General features: G+C 42.5%; 1 protein-coding gene across 2 annotated transcripts in view; it reads right to left on the bottom strand.

Moving 5' to 3' along the window:
* Positions 1-25,825, bottom strand: part of LOC111979161 (microtubule-associated serine/threonine-protein kinase 3) — a 71,264-nt gene extending 45,439 nt beyond the window's left edge. Inside the window, exons 1-6 of one of the 2 annotated variants that reach the window (XM_024009499.2) lie at positions 25,654-25,825; positions 23,961-23,992; positions 5,039-5,127; positions 4,044-4,116; positions 1,632-1,652; positions 1,402-1,480 (exon numbers count right to left, since the gene is read on the bottom strand). In XM_024009499.2, coding sequence (XP_023865267.1) covers positions 1,402-1,480; positions 1,632-1,652; positions 4,044-4,116; positions 5,039-5,127; positions 23,961-23,992; positions 25,654-25,692 — 333 coding nt within the window. In that variant the 5' untranslated portion in view covers positions 25,693-25,825. Of the gene's footprint in view, positions 1-1,401; positions 1,481-1,631; positions 1,653-4,043; positions 4,117-5,038; positions 5,128-7,499; positions 7,945-23,960; positions 23,993-25,653 lie in introns of those variants that run through there. The other variant, XM_024009498.2, reaches the window with a different exon arrangement.

The following is a 25,825-nucleotide window of genomic DNA, read 5'->3' on the forward strand; positions in this document are numbered from 1 at the left end:
TTTGCCTCTCCGAATCCGCACGGGAGTTACAGCGATGGGGCAATTGGATATCATGAAATTGGGGAGAAAGTGGTTAAAAAGTACAAAAAATACAATTAAAAATGAAAATAGATGGAGGTCACTGTGTTCTTGGGAACTTTCAATACTGCAGACAGTTTTTGGTACCCTTCCCCTGATCTGTGCCTTGACACAATCCTGTCTCGGAGCTCTATGGACAATTCCTTCGACCTCATGGCTTGGTTTTTGCTCTGACATACACTGTCAACTGTGGGACCTTATATAGACAGGGGTGTGCCTTTCCAAATCATGTCCAATCAATTGAATTTACCACAGGTGGACTCCAATCAAGTTGTAGAACCAGCTCAAGGATGATCATTGGAAACAGGATGCACCTGACCTCAATTCCGAGTCTCATAGCAAAGGGGCTGAATATTTATGTGAATTAGGTATTTGTTTGATATTTGTAATAAATTTGTAAGAATGTCTAAAAACCTGTTTTCGGCTTTGTCATTATAGGGTATTGTGTGTAGATTGCTGAGGATTCTTTTTTTTCTTTTTTTTAATCCATTTTATAATAAGGCTGTAACGAAAAAGTCAGGGGGTCAATACTTTCCGAAGGCATTGCATATACTGTATTCTAGTCAATGCCATGCTATTCAACTATTGCTGTAGTATTTTATCCTACTATTCTTCAGATATACTACATATTCTATCCAGATTTTGTCCTATAATGTCTATACATCCCATCACATTAATACACTATATATATTTACACTCTGGTCAGACATTGCTCGTCCTAATATTTCTATATTTCTTAATTACATTATTTTACTTATAGATGTGTTAGATTGTACTGCACTGTTGGAGCTAGGGACACACAATAACATCTGCTAAATATGTGTATGCGACCAATAACATTTGATTACATTTGTAACAAAAAGGCCATTTTCATAGAAGGCCTTGAAAGCCAGATCAGTGATTATTACAAAAACACAGGTTAAACTATTTTGATAAAATGTGTGGGTCTTATAATTGTGGAAGGCTTATATTTAGCCTAGGTATAATTTCACAAGCTCTTAACTCATTAGATTATTGCTAACTGTTTGAAATGCAGTATATTTTACCTTTAAATTGTACAACAAAACGTACTGTATATATTGTGAATCGCGCATAAGTTTGAAAAAAATCTAGATATAATGTCTTACCTGGACTTCCTGTTAGCAACCTTAAATACAGAACTTAAACAGCTACATTTCCTATGGGTTTACTGTACAAGATGGTGTTGCTCAAACATTTAATTGTTAGTTATATTGAGTATTGACGACAATGCCAAACCCTCCCTTGTTGGTCTTTGAGGAAGAAGGGATTACATATTTAATGAGGAAGAGAGGGACGACTTACTGACACTGAAGAGCTGGGGGGGTTGGTTCCATAGCCGGACGAGGGGACGGAGGCAACAGACCATCTTCGCCCATCCGCTCTGGAAGAACCAGGAAACAATGATCTTTTAAATTTCATACATATCCTCAAGATTTAATCATGAAGCACTACCAAAGGCTGTTTAATATAATTAAAGGAGGTATAATTTAAAAATCGACAAAACAGGAAAAAATGATCAAATGTTTTCCTACCTTTCAGTGCGGGCCAGGTGGCTGGTTTATCAGATTATGAGAAAGAGCCAGAGAGAAAGAAAGAGGGAAAGGAAGAATTAGGACACAAACACATTCATTGACACAGTGACGCTGTCAGAAGCTCACGACCTGGCGTCAATGTGCTGAACACCTGACAAGATGCCATGAACCCAATGGTACCTGCTTAATGAGTCATTTCTCACACACACACACACATTTCACCACCCTTCAGCTCAACCACTTTTGTAGCAGAAAACAAATAATTCAGTCATTGTCTATATGAATGCAGCTGCCACTGTATTGAAGCCATTGGATGCAGTTTATCATAGTGCAAAAGGTTCAGTACCAATCATTGCATTTTGTATCAAAGTACAAAGTAGGCTGGTCATTCTTGAAGTCTCGTAGATCATGCATTAYGCTCTTTTTGTCTATAAAGCCCTCTTGCATAAACTTCCGCCATGCCTTACTTAATTGTTAACCTTCAGACATATAAATGACCAGACCCATTCAATCTCCGCTGAGTTAGGTAAATCTTCCAAGAGTGTGCAAAGCTGTCATCAAGGCAAAGGGTGGCTACTTTGAAGAATCTAAAATCTAAATATATTTTTATTTGTTTAACACTTTTTTGGTTACTACATGATTCCATATGTGTTATTTCATAGTTTTGATGTCTTCACTATTATTCTACAATGTAGAAAATAGTAAAAATAAAGAAAAACCCTGGAATGAGTAGGTGTCCAAACTTTTGACTGGTACTGTATATGTATAATTTAATTGTTGTTTATTGACGTGTTCATGAAGGACTCGTCTGCGAAAGAGACCGTGGTCTCAGCATGACGCCCTGCTTAGATAAAGGCTGAATACATTTTTTGGGGGGCCACAATATTCCTCATGTGTCAGGTTAGAGCCCTGAAAAAMCAGCTTATGGCTAACAAATCAGGTCTGACTTAATAAGAGTGGGGTTTCTGCACGTATCAGAGCAAGGATTAGTCAAGTGATATAGGATGTCTCTTTGGCTTCATATCCCAGATATATTATTATGAATAATAGTATTTCATATCCAAGTTCTTATACAGCTGAAGAGGAAGAGAAAGGGAGGCTGTTTTGGTATGCTCATACTCATTCAACACCGATGTGCACAGTTTCCGGATGAGCCAGAACAATTATTTGAGAAGTAGTGTGCAGTTAAGTCTCTTTTTATTTCACACAGGAACACATTGCTTAAGTACATTTATCAAAACAAACTTTCTTGCAGCATCTGAAACTTATTTAGACAAACCCCTGGAATATCCCATACAAAGAAAGTTCTTATAACAGCTTTGATTGTGTGTCAGTATTTCAAGCACGTCGCCACATGGGATTGTTTACATGACCAAATAATTGCACACAGAGGACTGCAGTCTGAGTACCAACAACTATCTAAGCACAACACCTTACACACTGCAGCCATAACATCTACAGTGCATTCGGAAATTATTCAGACCCCTTGACTTTTTCCACATATTGTTACGTTACAGCCTTATTCTAAAATTGATTAAATTGTTTTTTCCCCCTCCCCATCCATCTACACACAATTCCCATAATGACAAAGCAAAAACAGGTTCTTAGAAATGTAAGCAAATGTATTACAAAAAAAWTCAAAAATACTTTATTTACATATATATTCAGACCCATAGCATCTATGTCCACTTTGGCATCCCCGAACCCTCAGTAAATGTAGCTGTGTCATGTAAGCTGATGCAACCGTGTGCATGGCCAGAATGTTTCATGTGATTTCCCCCACTTATCTCTATAGCGTATGGTGTGGTACACTTACTCCTGTACCATAAAAGGCATTGCCTCACTGTCCTCAAGCCTGACTGGGTTGCAACTGTTTAACACTGATGCTTGTAGCTCACTAGTGGGCTGGCTCACAGTATATGTGACGTGTGATAGGCTCAGGATAAGGCTGTCTGTATCGCATCATCCCGGCAGCCCAGAGTAATGAGTGTGCGTACTGCACACCGACTCTCCCTTTAATTGCGCTGACAAATGCCAAGTCCTATGTCCCATGAGTGGCCCTAGAGCCATTCGGCTGGTTTCACTCTAAAGCACCGTCCTCATTTCTAATAGAGGTATTTGATGCATTGCCGTTGTCATGGAAGAGCAACGAAGGTTACCTACAGTACCATCCCTTTTCTATGCATTTCTGGGGGGGTTATCCTTTTTGTGAACTAGATCTTTTGGCTACCTATTGTGTGCTAAAGTGAAGGTGCCTTTTGACAGTTCTGAGATGAATTCTGAGATGAATTCTGAGATGAATTGCATACCTGCTTTTATTAGTAGGACTCCTTCAATAATACAACCAAATTAAAACGTGAATTCCTTCTACTAAACTGAAATAATTGAAAGGAGGATTGGACTTTTCCTTACCTGCGTGCAAACTGGAAGTTGGCGGAGGCACTAGCGGAGACATTTCGGGGGCTTTCTTGGGGACTACTTCCAGCTGAAACACAACAATTAGGCTCTGTTGGTGTTTTATCACTGGAACATGTTTTATAAATGAAGAAATAGGCCATGTTGTTATAACTGCAGTCTGCTGTCATTCTTGGGAGCTGATGACGCACAACTAAAGGACAAGCTGCCCTAAATCCAAAGCTACCCTAACCCTAACCCTAAATCCAAAGCTACCCTAACCCTAACCCTAAATCCAAAGCTACCCTAACCCTAACCCTAAATCCAAAGCTACCCTAACCCTAAATCCAAAGCAATCAGTCTCTGGTGGAACTGAATTCAATAAACTCAACGCGTATTTACAACCAAGGGGTCTGGAAAGGACAGGGTTTTGTGATAGGCCGAACGCACGCTCACTTGATAACTCTCAATTCTGTCCGTAGCATTAAACATGTATAAACTGTCTGGACAACCTGATTTGTTATGATGAAGTTAAGCGTGTCGGTCTGCTTTTTACTATGGCTGAGGATAGCAAGTATCACATTTCCTAAGTCCTTCACTGGGCTCACAATCAATAACCATGAATGAAAACTGTATTTCTTTCATGTGAAATGTATTTCATCAGTTCTTCCCCTGAAGTGATACAAAAGCTAAAGCAATATGTACATAAGCTTCTTTGGAAACTTTAGCTTCAAAACAGAAGCCAAAGAGCGATTTGAGCTTGGCCAGCTCAGCTGCTTCATTTTAATTTGCCTGAGAACTCTGAACACACAGTTTAGCATCATGTGGTTAGCTGGTATACTGCACTGGAAAGGTCTGATTGGTCTGCTGTCTCTTTAATGCCACATGCTGATTGGCCTGCTATACATTTAATCACATACTGATTGGTCTGCTATGTTTTTACAACATACTGATTGGTCTGCACTCTATCGCATGCTGAGTGCAGTGCAGAGACGGCTGACAACAACACCTACCTGTGGCGAGGGGGAGAGGTGAGAGTGGTCGCGAAAGCGTGGGCGAGGGGGTCCCGACTGCCAGACTCCTTCTCTTGTTGTTACGGCAACTGCGTGGAAAAGGCAGAGAATTGTTTTGTGTGATACATTAGAGTAGTGGAATGTAAGCCGAGTTGTGATATTGGGGCTTGGTTGTAACATGCAGGTGTACTGATTATTTAGCCTGTATGATACACTATGTACATTTCACCACCAAGTACTGAAAAAAGTAATTCATTTCTAATTAAAATGTATTGGAAAACGATTTGGACCTCTTGTTTTTGGCTTGTAGCCCTACCTCACACAGTAGGCAGTAGAAATTTAATTACCATCTAATTTGGTTAAATTGGACAACTTTGTTAAACACAAATTAGTCAGCTTAGCAGTCCATTGATAAGAACGCCGTCTGTTATTGGAGGGCTACGGTGCTTGCAGGGAGTGTCCCCACCTGGCTCCATGTCTCCATGGCCACGGGTAGATTTACAGAATGGAAGGAACTCATTTTCAGTGTGTTTGTTTCGTAGATGACTGATCCCCAGCCCCATTGTTGACGTTGCGCTGCCACAGGGCCACTAATATCAATGCCATCTCGTTGGCAGTGACCTAAAGTAATTGAGAAGCTCAGATGACAACTGAGCCTGACATTTCTGGGTCGGCATGGAGATGAGATTCATGCGCCTCAAACCAAAGGCATTAACTGGGAGAGATGTTTGTTTAATAGCAAAACTCAACTGAGAATACAAAAGATCCCCTTGTAATAAAATGAATTTAATTCATATATACATTTATCAAACTTTGATCTGTCCATGTCAATTGTTTCACAACCAATTTTCATTTGCAAAAACAACCTTCCAAGATTAAATCAAAATCATAAGCAAAACACTGAGGCAATAGAAAGTATTTATATCTCGGTCAAACAACAAGCTGTATTGCTTGTAGGGACTTTGCAGGGACTTGCACAGTACCATGCTTTAGGAAGCTAAGTGCAAATAGTAGACCGGCAGAGATTGTGGTGAATGCTTGSCGGTTGACACAGCCGGTGTTAGCTGTCAGATGCACCATGAGATCTTCCACATCCACCAGGATTCTAAAAGAACTGTAGTAGGCTATGGGCAGACTTGTACGCCACATATATGGAGTACACAAAACATTCAGAACTGCTTCCCAAACTCGGTTCTCGGGACCCCAAGGGGGGAACGTTTTGGTTTTTGCCCTAGCACTACACAGCTGATTCAAATAAACAACTAACTATCAATCTTTAATGATGTGAATGAGCTGCGTTGGACTTTGGGGTCCAGAGGACCGAGTTTGGGAAACACTGATCACATAGTGACCAGGTGAATCCAGGTGAAAGCTATGATTCTTTATTGCTGTCACCTGTTAAATCCACTTCATTCAGTGTAGATGAAGGGGAGRAGACAGGTTAAAATAAGGATTTTTACACCTTGAGACATGGATTGTGTATGTGTGCCATTCAGAGGGTGAATGTGTAAAACAAAAGATTAAAGTGCCTTTGAACAGGAGTATCATAGTACTGGTTTGAGAGTGTCAAGAACTTCAACGTGTGTATCAAGAGTAGTCCACCACCCAAAGGACATACAGCTAACTTGACAACTGTGGGAGTCATTGGAGTCAACATGGGCCAGCATCCCTGTGGAACGCTTTCGACACCTTGTGGAGTCCGTGCCCCGACAAATTGAGGCTGTTTTGAGGGCAAATGGTGCAACTCAATACGAGAAAGATGTTCCTAATGTTTTGTGTACTCAGTGTATATTGACTGGCTTGCCAATGTATGCTACTGTAGTGAAATAGATTTTCTTTGTGATTTCACAAGGATGAAAAATGTTTAGGGGAATTTAGAGACCCAAGAAATATTCAACGTTTACACAGATTTTTCTATAAAGTTAATTTAACTAATATTCATGTGAATAAATTAGTTTTACTTATATACTTTTGCTAGACTATAGCCTAGACTGTAACGAACAAGTTGTGAGCCTTCGGCAGGAACAACACTGTGTCCCTCCCTATATTCTGTAAGTCAAAACATTATAGGCAACAATAACGGCATAGAGAAACGTGGCCATTGTAGGCTATCGGAAACAAAACTAGGGCGGATGTAATCCGACACATTGTAGTAGAGTGGAGAAATCACAACACAAAACCAGACTGAACATCAACATGAAAACAAAGGCCAATTTGTGCCATTGTTGTGAATGAAAAGGTACGCTGTTATTGAAGAAAATCTTAAACAAAAAAAGCATAGCCTTATAGCCATTAAATGTGACGTCATTTTCCTGAATAGTTGTCGCTGTGGTCTTGGGCTTTGACTCAGACAACCAAAATGCTAAATGCAATAGGCTGCAAGGGCTAATCCATAAGAGACTTGCATGATCACTGATTAAAATAGTTCGACAAGTCGGCTGATAGAAGRAAATCAGGTTACCTTTTTGATCTTTTCATCATGGCCCCAGTCACAAAACTTGTTTTGTAGCTGGGCAAAACGGTCCAATAGTAATTCTGATCAGACATGATGAATTACAGCGATGCAAAGGGGTACTTTGAATCGAGTTTGGTAAATGTCCACTATCTCTTGAATAACACAATTGTTATTTCCTCGAAATGTTTYGGAGAGTACTCGGTGTCCGAAACCAGAAACTCCGACAAGGGTTGGTACGATCTGACTCCATACCCGTGGCAGTTCAGGCAAGTAGGCGCTAAGCAACTGTTGATGCCATCATCTCTTTATTTCTTCCATGTGAATTTTCGGAAAGGCATCTTTCGCGCACTACACTCTGGAATCTTTATCAATCACCAAAACATGTTAACTCCAGCAACAGCTAACACCGCGCAGATACATGTGTCAGTCCATCAATTGGAGGAGGAGGGATTGCCGCCGAAGGAAGGAAGTTGTCATTTAGACTGGGGGATGTAGCATAATGGCGCGTTTATGTAAAATAATGATAATGGATTTCACCGTGACTGTATGTTGTTCGCATGACTATTTAAAAAGCCTTGGGCAAATTTATAAAATATTAACAAGTGCAACTATTATGCTACTATTCGACTGTAACACCAGTGTTACACAGTGCACTAGTATATAATAAACCCTTATGTTATAGGGAATTCTGACATGCCCCAGTATCTATGCATTAGAGATGTCGACGATGAGTAGGCCTCTGACGTTTCTCCTCTCCAACGCCCAGGATGCTTCGATTCAAACTCCCATTAGACAGCTCTGCAAGCTTGTCTGTCTGATTTTTACTATGGCTGAGGATAACAAGTATCACATTTCCTATGTCCTCCACCGGGCTCACAATCAATAACAGACAAACTAAACACCTTCTTTGCCCGCTTTGAGGATAATACAGTGCCAATGACTCAGCCCGCTACCAAGGTCTGCGGCCTCACCTTCTCGGGTGGCCGAAGTTTAAACGTGTTAACCCTCGCAAGGCTGCGGGCCCAGAAGGCATCCCTAGCCGGTCCTCAGAGCTTGCGCAGASCAGCTGGCTGGTGTGTTTACTGACATATTCAAGATGGCCAACATTGTTATTGTACCCAAGAAGGCAAAGATAACTGAACTAAATKACTAATCACCAGTAGCACTCACTTCTGTCAACATGAAGTGCTTTGCGTGACTAGTCAAGGATCATATCACCACCACCTTACCTGCCACCCTAGGGTCACTTCAATTTGCATACCGCCCAAATAGGTCCACAGATGATGCAATCGCCATCACACTGCCTTGCCCTTGGGGCTCCCGAGTGGCGCAGTGGTCTAAGACACTGCATCCCAGTGCAAGAGGCATCACTGCAGTACCTGGTTTGAATCCAGGCTGCATCACATCCAGCYGTGATTGGTAGTCCCATACGGTGGCAAACAATTGGTCCAGCGTCATCCGAGTATGGCCGGGGTAGGCTGTCATTGTAAATAAAAATTTGTTCTCAACTGTCTTGCCTAGTTGAATAAAAATAAAATAAAAATCCCATCTGGACAAGAGGAATACCTATGTAAGAATGATGTTCATTGACTACAGCTCAGCATTCAACACCATAGTACCAACCAAGCTCATCATTAAGCTTGAGGCCCTGGGTCTCAACCCGCACCCTGTGCAGTTGGGTCCTGGTGTTTCTGACGGGCCGCCCACAGGTGGTGAAGGTAGGAAACAACATCTCCACTTTGCTGATCCTCAACACTGGGGCCCCACAAGGGTGCATGCTCAGCCCCTTCCCGTACTCCCTGTTCACCCATGACTGTGTGGCCATGCACGCCTCCAACTCAATCATCAAGTTTGCAGATGACACAACAGTGGGCTTGATTACCAACAACGACGAGACAGCCTACAGGGAGGAGGTGAGGGCACTCGGAGTGTGGTTTCAGGAAAACAACCTCTCACTCAACATCAACAAAACAAAGGAGATGATCGTGGACTTCAGGAAACAGCAGAGGGAGCACCCCCCTATCCACATGGACGGGACAGCGGTTGACAGTTTTAAGTTCCTCAGCGTACACGTCACAAACAAACTGAAATGGTCCACCCACACAGACAGTGTGGTGAAGAAGGCGCAACAGCGCCTCAGGAGGCTGAAGAAATGTGTCTTGTCACCTAAAACCCTCCAAACTTTTACAGATGCACAATTGAGAGCATCCTGTCAGGCTGTATCACTGCCTGGTACGACAACTGCACCGCCCACAGCCGCAAGCCTCTCCGGATGTCATGTATACTCCCTCTCCGGCCTCTAGGTCATCAGGCTGCTGATTATCCTGCCCACCTGTCACCATCGTCTCGCGCACCTGCACCTCATGACACTCACCTGGACTCCATCACCTCCTTGATTATCTTCCCTATATCTGTCACTCTCCTTGGTTCTTTCCTCAGGTGTTATTGACTCTGTTTTCATGTCGGTGTGTTGTTTGTGTTACGTGTTTATTGTCTCATTTATTAAAACACTCACTCCCTGAATTTGCTTCCCGACTCTCAGAGGGTGGTGCGGTCTGCACAACGCATCACCGGGGACAAACTACCTGCCCTCCAGGTCACCTACCACACCCGATGTCACAGGAAGGCCAAAAAGATCRTCAAGGACAACAACCACCCGAGCCACTGCCTGTTCACCCCGTTATCATCCAGAAGGCGAGGTCAGTACWGGTGCATAAAGCTGGGACCGAGAGACTGACAAACAGCTTCAATCTTAAGGCCATCAGACTGTTAAACAGCCATCACTGACACAGAGAGGCTGCTGCCTACATAGACTCCAAATCATTGGCCACTTTAATAAATGGATCACTAGTCACTTTAATAATGTTTACATATCTTGCATTACTCATCTCAAATGTATATACTGTATTCTATACCATCTATTGCATCTTGCCTATGCTGCTCGGTCCATATATTTATATGTATATTTTCTTATTCCTTTACTGAAATTTGTGTGTATTAGGTAGTTGTTGTGGAATTGTTAGATATTACTGTAATGTCGGAACTAGAAGCACAAATTTTGCTACACACGCATTAACATCTGCTAACCATGCGTATGTGACCAATAACATTTGATTTTAATTAAACCTTTTTCTTTCATGTGAAGTGTATTTCATCAGTTATTCCCCTAAAGTGACACAAAACCCTCTATTTTCGGCAGTAGGGCGCTAAAGCAACATGTAAATAAGCTTCTTCGGAAAACTTGAGCTTCAAAAGAGAAGCCAACGAGTCATTTGAGATTTGGCAGCTCAGCTGCTTCATTTTAATTTGTCTGAAACTCTGAACATGGGGTAAGATGCCCCCCCTCCTCCAAGATCAATGTCTAATTGCTGACGCCACAAAGCAAAGTTTTGAAAAAATATTGTAGGTGGATGATGGCCATACTGTAACGGATTTCCTCTTCGTCTGAGGAGGAGTAGCAAGGATCGGACCAATGTGCAGCGTGGTAAGTGTYCATAATGAGATATTTAATAAAATCAACAGAACAAAAGTACAAACAAACAACCGAAACAGTACCGTATGGTACTAACACAGGAAACAACCACCCACAAAACACAATAGAAAACAGGCTACCTAAATATGGCTCCCAATCAGAGACAACGACTGACACCTGCCTCTGATTGAGAACCATACTAGGCCAAACACATAGAAATATAACAACAGAACAAAACATAGAAAAACAACATAGAATGCCCACCCCAACCCAACTAAAATAAAGACATAAAAAAGGAACTAAGGTCAGAACGTGACACATACTTTGTTACCCTAACTAACTATAAAGGAAAATAAATGGATAGATGTAGTTATTTAATAAAATGTATTTTTTAGAAAAGGGGATTTTGCCCAGCTACCGGGGTAAGATTCAAGAGCAAACGGTTTTCAATAGGTTGTAATATACAGTTGAAGTCGGAAGTTTACATACACCTCAGCCAAATACATTTAAACTCAGTTTTTCACAATTCCTGACATTTAATCAGTAAAAATTCCCTGTCTTAGGTCAGTTARGATCACCACTTTATTTGAAGAATGTGAAATGTCAGAATAATTGTAGAGAAATATTTATTTCAGCTTTAATTTATTTCATCACATTCCCAGTGGGTCAGAAGTTTACATACTCAATTCGTATTTGGTAGTATTGCCTTTAAATGGTTTAACTTGGGTCAAACCTTTCGGGTAGCCTTCCACAAGCTTCCCACAATAAGTTGGGTGAATTTTGGCCCATTCCTCCTGACAGAGCTGGTTTAACTGAGTCAGGTTTGTAGGCCTCCCTGCTCACACACAATTTTTTGTTCTGCCCAGAAATTTTCTATAGGATTGAGGTCAGGGCTTTGTGATGGCCACTCCAATACCTTGACTTTGTTGTCCTTAAGCCATTTTGCCACAACTTTGGAAGTATGCTTGGGGTCATTGTCCATTTGGAAGACCCATTTGCGACCAAGCTTTAACTTCCTGGCTGATGTCTTGATGTTGCTTCAATATATCCACATAATTTTCTTACCTCATGATGCCATCTATTTTGTGAAGTGCACCAGTCCCTCCTGCAGCAAAGCACCCCCACAACATGATGCTGCCACTCCCCGTGCTTCACGGTTGGGATGGTGTTCTTCGGCTTGCAAGCCTCCCCCTTTCACTTACAAACATAACGATGGTCATTATGGCCAAACAGTTCTATTTTTGTTTCATCAGAACAGAGGACATTTCTCCAAAAAGTACAATCTTTGTCCCCATGCGCAATTGCAAACCGTAGTCTGGCTTTTTTATGGCTGTTTTGGAGCAGTGGCTTCTTCCTTGCTGAGCGGCCTTTCAGGTTATGTCGATATGACTCGTTTTACTGTGGATATAGATACTTTTGTACCTGTTTCCTCCAGCGTCTTCAAAAGGTCCTTTGCTGTTGTTCTGGGATCGATTTGCACTTTTCGCACCAAAGTACATTCATCTCTAGGAGACAGAGCGCATCTCTTTCCTGACTGGTATGACGGCTGCGTGGTCCCATGGTGTTTATACTTGCGTACTATTGTTTGTACAGATGAACGTGGTACCATTCAGGCATTTGGAAATTGCTCCCAAGGATGAACTAGACTTGTGGAGGTCTACAATTTTTTTTTAGCTGATTTCTTAGCTGATTTCTTTTGATTTTCCCATGATGTCAAGCAAAGAGGCACTGAGTTTGAAGGTAGGCCTTGAAATACATCCACAGGTACACCTCCAATTGACTCAAGTGATGTCAATTAGCCTATGAGAAGCTTCTAAAGCCATGACATAATTTTCTGGAATTTTCCAAGCTGTTTAAAGGCACAGTCAACTTAGTAAATGTAAACTTCTGACACACTGGAATTGTGATACAGTGAAATAATCTGTCTGTAAACAATTGTTGGAAAAATGACTTGTGTCATGCACAAAGTAGATGTCCTAACCGACTTGCCAAAACTATAGTTTGTTAACAAGAAATTTGTGGAGTGGTTGAAAAACGATTTTTAATTACTCCAACCTAAGTGTATGTAAACTTCCGACTTCAAATGTATGTATAAAACAAAAGAATGACTAACTTCATTGGATTATATCTTTAACTTTTTCTAAATGACAAAACATTTGATCAACTAACCTTAAAATCATTTTGATGGAATTACTTCAAAAATGTTGATGAAACAGAGCATTTGTAGTTGATCAAGACTACTAGCGGCCAGAGGAACTGTTAAAAAGAATGTCACAACTTGAGTCTTACCCCAGGTGGCGTCTCACCCCATAGTACCCTATAATGTGAAAATACTCACCAAATATGGAGTTTCGCTGACAACTATCTTCATTTACTCCCGTTAGGACCGGTATGTACTTTCAGATAAGGTCAAAAAAGCAACCGAAAAGAAAAAGGCTTTTTGGCACCTTCAATGTATTGAGCTGTTGTAAACTTTCGACCTGTGCGTGGTAGTAATGAGTGATTGGAAGTGCCAAATAGGATTCATCATACATTTTAATTTGACCTTTTTTGGAAGTACATAAGATTAAATCTATAGTTGCTCAGCAAAACTCTGTATTTTGACATTATAGCCTAATGCTTGCAGAGCTGTCTAATGGGAGTTTGAATCTTGGAGCTTTCTGGGCGTTAGAGAGGAGACACATACTCATTATCAACATCTCTAATGCACAGATACCAGGGCAGGGCTGACAGTGAGGACTTGTGAAAAGCAGAATAAACAACCTCTGCATAATCAAAACAATTGCTTTGTGAGGTGTTAAATTCACAGTTAGCCTTTATGGAAATGCGAGCTGAAAAGTAGGCCACCAGTGGCCTGGCTTTGGCCCCAAGTGAGAGCAGGTGTGCCGGAGCCATGGCCCAGTGTTCCGGMCAGCGTAGATGGAAAAATAAAACACTGGGTTAAATCCTGTATGGAAATGCGCCATTAAAGTATATTTTATCATTACATAATAAATAATGATTTATCTTCTAATAAAAACATAGCAGAGAAATGTACAGCATGTTCAATACCAACTAGGCCTTTATAAGCCTATCCAAAAAGAGACTTACATTTTACTTTTCAGCTTCATTCAATAGAAAAAATTGCTACTTTATAGAAAAAGAAAGTTCCCCGGTCAATAAACAATCAAAATACATTTTACAGGACTTTATTTTACAATACTTCGCATTATAAGCCATTGTGTACAAAACATTAAGAACACCTTCCTAATATTTAGTTGTTATTAGGAAGAACGTCTACCATACCATAAAATAATGATTATGATCACACTTCATCAATTTAAATATTATGTGGAGACCTATACATTTGGCAGCCAAGCCCTAGTTATCAGTGTAGCCTATTATCTTCTAGACATGACGTTGAAATATCTTCAAGCCTACATTAAAAACCTCCAGGCTTTCGTCATAAGGGGGTGGCAGGTAGCCTAGTGGTTAGAGTGTTGAGCCGGTAACCGAAAAGTTGCTGGACCGAATCCCCCGAGCTGACAAGGTAAAAAYCTGTCATTCTGGCCCTGAACAAGGCAGTTAACCTACTGTTCCCCGGTAGGCTGTAATTGTAAATAAGAATTTGTTCTTAACTGACTTGCCTGCTTACATAAAAATAAGAATCAATTCAATTTGAAAAAAATAAGAATTACCGGCTGCAGTATGGAAAAAAATGGATCCTGTGTGAATCGTCCTCTGGAATAGCACACGCTAGTAATACCTGTCCAAATAGGGCTATAACATGGCAAAGAATAGGCTTATCAGCGTAGAGTGAGCCGCATCATCCCATGGGATGATTCAAGGCTGCAGAAATACAGTGCATTCGGAAAGTATTCAGACGAATAGGCTTATCAGGCAAWTGATTAAATTACATTTTTTCCTCATCAATCTACACACAATACCCCATAATGACAAAGYGTGAACTGTTTTTTAAAAATGTTTTCAATTTATTTAAAATGGAGTATAGAAATCTAATTTACATAAGTATTCACACCTCCGAGTCAGTACTTTGTAGAAGCACCATTGGCAGCGATTACAGCTGTGAGTCTTTCTGGGTAAGTCTCTAAGAGCTTTCCACACCTGGATTGTACAACATTTGCCCATTTATTATTTTCAAAATTCTTCAAATTTGCCTGTGCTTAGCTGCATTCTGTTTCTTTTTTATCCTGAAAAAGTCCCCAGTCCTTAACGATTACAAGCATAACCATAACATGATGCAGCCACCACTATKYTTAAAAATATGGAGAGTGGTACTCAGTAATGTCTTGTATTGGATTTTCCCTGAACACAACACTTTGTATTCAGGACAAAAAGTTAATGACTTTGCCACATTGTTTTCAGTATTACTTTAGATGCATGTTTTGGAATATTTTTTATTCTCAAAATGGTACAGTAAAAATGCTTACAGTCCATAACATACATAGTGGAGTATTTGTACTATATTCATCCATTGAGTTTGCTGACAAAGTATTTGAAACATTTCTTTAATGTGTAATGAATGCMATTAATGCCAGTATGTCATGTAAGTAGTTTGGAGGTGTGCATTTTCTAAATGGGGCATTATTTTTGTATGACTACCCCATCTCTGTACACCACACATACAGATAATTGTAATTCAGTCGAGTAGTGAATTTCAAACACAGATTCAACTACAAAAAAGGGAGGTAAGGGTAAATCCATAACTTTTACTTAGAGTCTAAACAGAAACAAGACAACCACACAAGAGCACACTAAATAAAACATGAGACCTAAGCAAGGATACAGGCCAAATGAGGAACCTAAATAACAAGGCAACCAGGTGAACAGAGAAAGTAATTGAACACAGGTGAATCCAATAAGAAATAATCAGGGTAATCTGGAAACTAGAAAACAGGGTAAGGGTGCCCTCCAGCGGTAACCTAAGGAAACAACAATCAAAAAACATAAACTGTGACAGGACCCCCCCCCCCAAGAATGTCCTGAGCCAGAACCAACCCAGGACCTGTCTCTTATACACATCTAGATGTGTATAAGAGACAGACTGAACACCACAGGCTTGAGTCTGGAGATGTGGATGGTGGGATGAACCCTCATGGACTGGGGAAGATGATAGGCCACTGGATTAATGCGCCGTAGAACCTTGAATGGCCAAACGTACCGGGGTGCCAACTTCCTTGATTCCACGCGCAGATGCAGAACCCTAGTAGGCAACCAGACCATCTGGCCAGGACGCAGAAGAGGACTCAAACGGCGATGACGATTGGCCTGTCGTTGAACCCGAGCTGAAGACCTCAGGAGCACTGACCAAGCCCTCTTCCAGGTCCGGCAGCAACGAGAGATGAGACCTTGAGCAGATGGAACCGCCACTTCAATCTCCTGATCTGGAAACAGAGGAGGCTGGTATCTATACAAAACCTGGAATGGTGACAGGCCGGTGGAGGAACACTGGAGAGTGTTGTGTGCATACTCCACCCAGGGAAGATGCTGAAGATTCCAAGTGGCGGGGTTGGCGGAYACARCACCGTAAAGCGGTTTCCAGATCCTGGTTCACCTGCTCTGTTTGACCGTTGGACAAACTGGCTATCACCCTCAGTCCTCGGGTTGATGAACCCAGAAGAGTACAGAATGCCCTCCAGAATCTGGTGGCAAACTGGGGGCCCCAGTCGAAGGYGGAAAACATGCTGGATCTAGCTGAGCAGTCTCACGGGCAGATGGAAGCTTAGGCAGCGGAATGAAATGTGTCGCCTTGGAAAAGCAGTCAACAATGACAATGTGGCCCTCTGAGGATGGAAGACCCGTGATGAAATTCATAGAGAGATGAGACCAGGGTCGAGAAGGTGTTGGCAGCGGATGAAGAAGCCCAAGAGGCTGCTGACGAGGAGTCTTGTTCCCGGGCGCATGTCGGACAGRCAGCCACAAGGGTGCGAGTGTCCGCCCCACCCGAGGGCCACCAAAACCACCTCCTCAGAAACTCTAGCGTTCGCTGCCTTCCCGAATGAGAGGTAAGACGCGATGAGTGAGCCCACTGAAGTACCTTGGAMCGTTCATCAAGAGGAACAAAAAGTCTGTTAGATGGACAGCTKTCAGGAACTGCCTCCCTACCTTGCGCCTCCCTCACTACAGTCTCTATACCCCAGGACACCAGTGCGAGGATAAGCGACCTGGGGATGATGGATCCAAGCGGCCGATCCTCACTGGAGCTGGGGAACTGGCGAGAAAGGGCATCCGGCCTCACGTTCTTAGACCCTGGACTGTAAGATAACGTGAATCTGAACCGAGTGAAGAAAAGAGCCCAACAAGCCTGTYGAGGACTGAGGCATTTAGCCTCCTGGATGCAGGCCAGGATCTTGTGATCAGTCCAAACCGTAAAGGGATGTTCCAAACTCTCCAACCAGTGCCGCCACTCCTCCAAAGCCAGTTTGACCACAAGAAGCTCCCGATTGCCGACATCATAGATCCTCTCTGCTGGAGTGAGACGCCTGGAGAAGAAGGCACAGGGATGAAGCTTTTGGTCTTTAGCTGAGCGCTGAGACAGAACYGCACCCACGCCAACGTCAGAGGCATCCACCTCTACCACGAAGGGAAGAGAAGGATCCACATGAACTAGAATGGGTGCAGAAGAAAGCCGACATTTCAGGTCCTGGAACGCCTTCTCAGCAGCAGGGGTCCAGCTTACATGCCCAGCCGAGCCCCTGGTGAGTGCTGTCAATGGCRCAGCCACMAAACTAAAGTCTCTCACAAACCTCCGGTAGAAATTAACAAAAAACCCAAAACACTGGACTTGCTTGACTGTGCTGGGCCACGGCCAGTTGACCACCGCTTCTACCTTTTTGGGAGTCCATCCATACACAGCCCTGAGACACGATGTACCCCAGGAAGGAGATCTGAGGAACGTGAAACWCACACTTTCTGGCCTTCATGGACAAGTGGTGAGAGAGGAGTCTTTCAAGAACCCGGCGAAGATGTTGGCTGTGTTCAACCATGGACCTGGAGAATGTCATCCAGGTACACAAACACGAACTGGTGAAGGAAGTCGCGCAGCACATCATTCACCAGGGCCTGGAAAATGGCTGGAGCATTAGTAAGTCCAAACGGCATGACACGGTACTCATAATGTCCATTTGGGGTCTTGAACGCYGTCTTCCACTCATCACCCTGTCTGATGCGCACCAGATTGTACGCGTTCCGTAAATCCAACTTTGAGAAAACCGTAGCTCCGTGGAGTCTCTCAAAGGCTGACGACATAAGAGGAAGAGGGTAACGGTTCTCGATGGTAATGTTATTTAAACCCCGGTAATCGATACAGCAGGGACGTAATCTCCCATCCCTCTTTCCAACAAAGAAAAACCCGCTCCTGCAGGTGAAGTGGACGGCCGAATAAGATCAGCCGCCAATGCCTCCTTGATATAACCGTTCATGGCTGCAGTCTCTGGACCTGAGAGAGAATACAGCCCTCCTCTCGGGGGACTGGTGCCGGGCAGGAGGTCGATGGCACAATCGTAGGACCTGCGGGGARGCAGTTCGCTAGCCCTTCATTTGCTGAAGACCTGACCCAGATCCCAGTAATCCCGAGGTACGCGGGAAAKATCAGGCTTGTCATCYCCAGCTGGGGGAACAGGAGAATTGGAAAGCCTCCAGATGAGCAGGGCCAGAAAGATGTGGGGAGARTTGCTGGCAGGTGGACTGGCATGAAGGATTCCATCCCAGAAGTCTTCCCGAGGGCCAGTCAATTTGAGGATTATGGATAGAAAGGCATGGATGTCCAAAAACCAGGGGAAGCTCAGGAGAGTCCACCAAATGTAACTGGATAAACTMCACATGATAATCCAGGACTCGTAGCTGAATAGGCATGGTGAGTTGCTTCACCKTCCCAGACCCTAGGGATTGACCATCCAGCGCAGTGACCGACAACGGAATGTCCAGCTTAGTGAGAGGCAGCCCCTGTTGGCGAGCTAATGTGCGAACCAGAAAACAGCAAGTCGCCCCAGAGTCTATGAAAGTAGGAATGTCCAACTGCCCATTGTCCCACCGCAGGTTGCCCAGAAACAAGGTGCGTACCATGTCAGCAGCTGGAGACTATCTGACTCGCCAGTATTCTCCCGTCTACTGATGAGTCATCCCGTTTCCCGTCAGCTCGGGACAGGAGGCACGGAAATGTCCAGACTGTCCACAGTAAAGACAATGCTGCTCGTTAATCTTGCGCCTTTTCTCCAGAGCGGACAGTCTGGTGCATCCCAAATACATCGGGTCCTCTGGAAGGTATGAAGGAGAAACAAAGCCGAATTGAGTACTCTTGATGGGGTGCAGGACAAGCAGACACAGCATAAGGCAGTGGAACAAACRAAGAATCGACTTCCTCAGCGGAACCTGAAACATTGGAAACTCGGAAACCCCTCCGTCCTCTCACGACGACGTTCCTGAAGCCGGTTGTCAATCCGGAATGCCAGGATGATAAGCTCCTCCCAGGGTTGTCCCGGGGAGCCAGTTCATCATTGAGAACCTCGCTGAGTCCATTCAGAAAGGTTGAGTGAAGTACCTCTGTATTTCGGCGACCGTCCGAAAGTCAATGGTGTAATCAGCTACGCTCCGGCTGCCATGCCTAAGCGCAATGAGTCTTTGAGCAGCGTTCCTGCCACTGATGGGGTGATCAAAAACCCTCTTCATCTSCTGGATGAAGCTTTGCCAATTAAAACAAATGTCTGATTGCTGCTCCCATATGGTCGTGGCCCAGGCCAGAGCCTGTCCTGAGAGCAAGGAGATGACGTATGCCACTCTGGAATGCTCGGTGGGAAACGTTGATGCCTGCACCTCGAAGACCAGCGAGCATTGGAGCAGGAACCCACGACACCTCCCAGGATGCCCCTCATAGCGCTCCGGTGCCRGGAGATGAGGCTCCTGAAGGGAGGAAGACACTGAGCTGGTAGGGAGTGGAGGGTTAGGAACAGCCACGCGTGCAGCAGCTGTTGCTTCCATCTGTMCTGTCTGCAGAGCGGACGCAAGAGTTCTTAAATCATCTGACAATGTCTGCAGCCGCACCTCATGGCGACCAATCACAGTTCCATGGTGGGTGAGAGCCGACCGTAAATGGTGAAGTTCGGAATGTTCCTCGGRCGACTGAGAAATCTCTGCTGGATCCATGGTTGGTTTAGGTCTACTGAAACAATACTGCTAGTACCAACTCTTAACCAGGCGCAGAGAAACACASCAAGCAGAGGTAAGGGTAAATGCAGAACTTTTACTTAGAGTCTAAACAGAAACAAGGCAACCGCACAAGAGCACACTAAATAAAACATGAGACCTAAGCAAGGATACAGGCCAACTGCACATTTATCACGTTTAATTGCTATATTGTAATTATTTCGCCACTATGGCCTATTTATTGCCTTACCTCCCTTATCCTACCTCATTTGCACACACTGTATATAGACTTTTTCTATTATATTATTGACTGTATGTTTGTTCATTCCATGTGTAACTCTGTGTTGTTGTTTGTGTTGCACTGCTTTGCTTTATCTTGGTCAGTTCGGAGTTGTAAATAAGAACTTGTTCTCAACTAGCCTACCTGGTTAAATAAAGGTAAAATAAAAAWAAAWTWAAACTGAGGAACCTAAATATCAAGGCAACCAGGTGAACAGAGAAGGTAATTGAACACAGGTGAATCCAATAAGAAATAATCAGGGTAACCTGGAGACTAGAAAACAGTAAGGGTGCCCTCCAGCAGTAACYTAAGGAAGCAGCAATCAAAAAACACAGAAAATGTGACACCAGGGAGATTTGTTGGCTTAAAAKAAATGGAATATAGCTAAGCACAGGCAAAATCCTAGAGGAAAACCTGGTTCAGTCTTCTTTCCAACAGACACTGGGAGACKAATTCCCCTTTCAGCAGAACAATAACCTAAAACACAAGGCCAAATCTACACTGGAGTTGCTTGCCAAGATGAYATTGAATGCTCCTGTGTGGCCTAGTTACAGTTTTGACTTAATATGGCTTGAAAATCTATGGCAAGACTTGAAAATGGCTGTCTAGCAGTGGAGGCTGGTGGAGGACGGGCTCATTGTAATGTCTGGAATGGAATCAAACATCAAACCACGCTTGACTCCGTTCCATAAACTCCATTCCAGCCATTACAATGAGCACTTCCTCCTATAGCTCCTCTCACCGCCTCCACTGCTGTCTAGCAATGATCAACAATGAACTTGACAGAGCTTGAAGAGTTTTTTTAAGGAATAATGGGCAAATATTGTACAATCCATGTGTGCAAAGCTCTTAGAAATGTAATCAAAAAAGACTGGTGTTTCTAACATGTATTGTCTCAGGGGACTGAATATTTACCTAATCAAGATATATTAGTGTTCTTTGTCATGAATTTTTGATAAATGTTAGAATATTTCTACCACCTTGACATTTGAGTATTTTGTGTAGATTGTTGATCAAAAATTATAATGAAATCAATTTTAATCCAACTTTGTAACACAACAACATGTGAGAAAAGCCAATGGGTGTGAATACTTTCTGAATGCATTTTAAATCAACAACTGAAACAAATATCAAAATCTTGTGTTTGGGTGGAATTTTCCTTTAAGCTACTTAACATGCTGGCAAAATGTTCTGATCAGTGCTAATGTATGAGCCAACTAGACAAGATGATCATGAGCAGCACTCACCTCAACTTTCCACAGCCTAATGGTAGACTAACCAATATCCACATGGCATTTCAGTGAAAAGAAAAATCTGACATTGATTTATCAAGACATGAGTGAGTCTAAGCAGAGCAAAATGTCGCTGAAATAGTTGAACACACGCGGTTAGGCTATTGCTTTTGTTTTATAACATTCGGATGACGTTGGGAGTTTAGCCACTGGATGTCATAAGGTGAATGCACCAATTTGTAAGTCGCTCTGGATAAGAGCGTCTGCTAAATGACTTAAATGTAAATGTAAATGTAGCCTTTAGTAGGCATTAGCCTACTTTATTCCAATATTTTCGTCTTTCAGTGATATATTGCCACAGTAATACTTCATGGATCCATCCAGTTATGGTTAAGAAAAAAGTGTATGTGTTGGGCTATGCGAAGAGATGGGTGAAGTGACATGCCTTAAAGTTTAGAACAGGCAGATGGATACTAGTAACGGGCGCTGCCTAACAACCATCTAGAGCTTAAGAGCGTTTTGCTTGCCAATGCCGCCTCAGCATTACCGGTCCATTTCATACTAAGTTGGTGGGATGCTAAAGTTGGTGGGGAAAGTATTGGTTTGAATGGTGTGTTACACTCATTGCAAGTCTGTAGGCCTACTGTTTAACCACATTAGTTCACTCCACTAAAGTGGCTAAGGACCAAATATGGGTCTGCCCACTCATTTCTGTTTTCCATTCAGTCTAGTCTCAGGGCTGAAACAGCCTACYCACCAAGCCAACTCTTGTCCTTTGCCTTGACTGACATGTCATTAGGAAACATGAGTAAAATCCAGTGCATGATGTGTGAAATTATTTATATTGAATTGCGTATACAAATGTGTATTTCCAGACTAGTCGACAAGGCCTTACAGCGCATGGAAGTGCATGCCTCAGGACTATACACAATACATATAGTATTTTCATACAATGTGTGGAGGTACACTTGACCCCCCCCAAAAAAAAATCACATTTACTGTTATGTAAAATATATTTCACCCCACCAGTAATGTTCCCTCTAGATTGYGCCCTTGCGCGGCAGCGCACTTTCTCCAGGTCTGCCGCGCAGAGGAAATGCCATGCCGCAGAGACGCAAGAGATTGAACTTCACTGAGTTCGCCCCATTAGTTTGCACTATATAGATCAACGTTTTTTTYCCGTGATCGAATAAACATTGTCAGCCCCTTTTCAATGCAACAAACCAAAACAAATCTAACTTTGCAAGAATGAGTATCTGATTTTGTTGAGGCAGCAACACAATGTTGTAGGCAGAGCCAGCGCGCAACARAGTAGRATTATATTGGCGGGGTAGACYACCGGCGGTCTTTCAAWCACCCACGAGTGAAAGCGCCTTTCAGAGCGCAGAGGTGCGCGTGTGCACTTTTGTTGATATTCTTTGCTAGTTAGCGAGTTATTCGCCCAGTTATATATAAGTATAGGTCAGCAATGGGGAGTTACTGCTTCCTACAAGAGCACAAAATGTGTAGTCTACATTTCAAGCTGTCTTTGAAAATCCAGTCAGGTAAAAAGCTTATGTCTTAATTAAAAGGGACAGTGTTTTATTTCAAGATMGGCTTGAATATGCAAATAAGCCAATATGCAGAGGAGTAGYCTACATTATCTAATTCTCTGTATGKTCATAATTCATTTTATTTTGTAAAGTGGTTTCTTGCATCATACAACACAAGTCCATTTACAGTCACCTATTTGGCCMATGGTGTTACAGACCAAGTAAAACGATCATTAATTAATGTCAAGCGCTTCATAATGTATAAACGTTTTTAAAAGTCTCATGCAATGTAGGCCTGCACTTAACACCACATATAGGCTACTGTAGGATATATCATGGAAATGAAAAGCTATTTCCAAGTGAAAATGTTATGGGATTTGCYCYCTTGATTTTGTTGTTAGTCCACATTATGCTCAGATAGCCACAATAGCCTATTAACTACTGTCACAAACTGTAAAGGTACAKCCTCAGTGTTCACTGWAAACGTGCGCCGGAAGTTGCACAAAATTCTCACAATGTTCAAGTATCTGCTCAAAAGGCCTACAATTTGCGCAGTGTCCCAGAGAATTAGAGGGAACATTGCTTACTAGTATCAGCAGCCTCTGTTTTACCACTAGGCACTAGCGCTCACTGTGAAACCACATACGCAGCTTTTTAAGAGGTGTTGCCTCTCATGGAAGTGCCATGTAAAATGTCTGCTACTATGATAAATTGTTGACAGATAAAAACACCTTGTAACACCCTGTGGTTTCGTATCAAACAGTGTAACAAGAGCAGAGATAACCAGTGATGTTCTTTAGTGATACTTACATGTTTCCCCTTCGTGGAAGGCTCAGCTCTTTCTGRAATTGAGAAAGAAAGATATATTAAAATGGTGACAATGGCAGTAAAGCCTTGCTTGATATCACAAGAGGCTGATGAGGCACATAATAATAGCCGAAACGGAGCCAATGGAATGGCATCAAACACCTAGAAACCTTATGTTTGAACCATTCCACTAATTCAGCTCCAGTCATTACCACGCGCCCATTCTCCCCAATTAAGGTGCCACCAACCTCCTGGACTTGATATACATTTCAAACACACCCGTTACATCCCCGAGGCATGGAACCAAAGGGTTAATGATTCTCAGAAACAAAATGAAAACAACCATGATGGAGGTTGCCTTTGATTAGTCTTCCAAAGCCCCTCCACATCGAAGATGATTCATAYACAAACTGTGGCCAACGGTACAGACGGAAAGACTGGCTGATTATTTATGCACACCGTATGACAGCTATGTCCCCTGCTGCTCATTCTCCTCCTTTATGGAAAGATCTTATAGCTCTGGCCTAACTGTGGATGTCTTAAGTAGGTCTTCTCATTCATAGCTGCACATTATGTATGTTGTTCTCTTTGCTTTRGTCCTGAAGCCCTTGCATATAGGCAGGCATATGTTCATAATAATGTACACAACATGTATGCCAAAAATGCTGTTCCACAGTGTACTCTATTTTCAAAGATAAAAGCAGGTTGTTTTGTTAACCAAAAGTACATTCTCAATTTGGATTTTTCACGATGCAAATCAGCAATCAAATTAAAATTGCAGGTCCATGTCAGGTGGATGAACCAATCAATGTAATAGAATGAAAATACATATTTTGAATATGTGGACAAGCACATTTCCACCAACATCTCTTTCATAATGGATTTAGAGCAAACAATGGTCAACGGATTTAAATAGCTACGCCTCTATCCGAGTAATTGGTTGGAATGAAAAACAACAAAACGCGTTAGGCCGTCGGGAGGGCTAGGATTGACTCAGCTACAACCTACTGGCTATAGGACACATATAAGTGAACATAAAGAGATGTTTCTCTACCAATCATCCATCCCTGAATCCAATTGAGCCCAACGCCCATATCACCACAGCAACCCAGTGATGGCAATACAGCTGCGTTCCTTGAGTCACAATCATTATTATGGCAACGCTCTTTGTTTTTTTGTAGGAGAATAAGACATCTATAGAACATCATGTCTGTCTGTAGAAAAAAACTGTCTGTGGTTAAATGTATGTATTAACTACACTTGCGCATCCACAAGCTCGCCCTTCAGTGCCACCGCCTACTCAAACGAAGGGGCATCATTCATATGTGTACAGAATGGATCGATATTGTAGCCTATTCATGACCATTTCAAAACAATGTGGCAGTGGGACAATACATTCGATGCGAATTTGTTTTGATATATMCATCATTTGTGGTCACAAATGGATAGAACTACCCTTGAGGAGACCTAAAAGTGCGCCCAATGTAAACCGTTTAGTAAACAGCAATTGACAATCGCTAAATATCCCTTGAAATAGAGAAAGAAGAGAAACGCATGTGTGCCCTAAAGCGGGTCAATACCTGTTTGTGTAGACTATCATTAATTGTCAAATGTCACAACACAAATGCAAAGCCTGAGTGTATTATTTTAATCTTTAGTAGCTATGCTGATGTTTTATTATTATGGGGGTTCTTACCTGCAGCCCACGACGTCTCAAAATGTTTGGCTCGTCCATTGTAGAAAAATAAATTATTACAATACCGCTGACTCCCTTTTTCCAATTTCATTCAACCCATATTGCGTCCTCCTGTATCCTGCTCATCATCAATGCGACTGGATGAGAGCTGAACAAAACCGAGAATTTCGTT

The sequence above is a fragment of the Salvelinus sp. IW2-2015 genome, linkage group LG19, assembly GCF_002910315.2.
Source record: "Salvelinus sp. IW2-2015 linkage group LG19, ASM291031v2, whole genome shotgun sequence".
In the NCBI taxonomy this organism is placed as follows: domain Eukaryota; kingdom Metazoa; phylum Chordata; class Actinopteri; order Salmoniformes; family Salmonidae; genus Salvelinus; species Salvelinus sp. IW2-2015.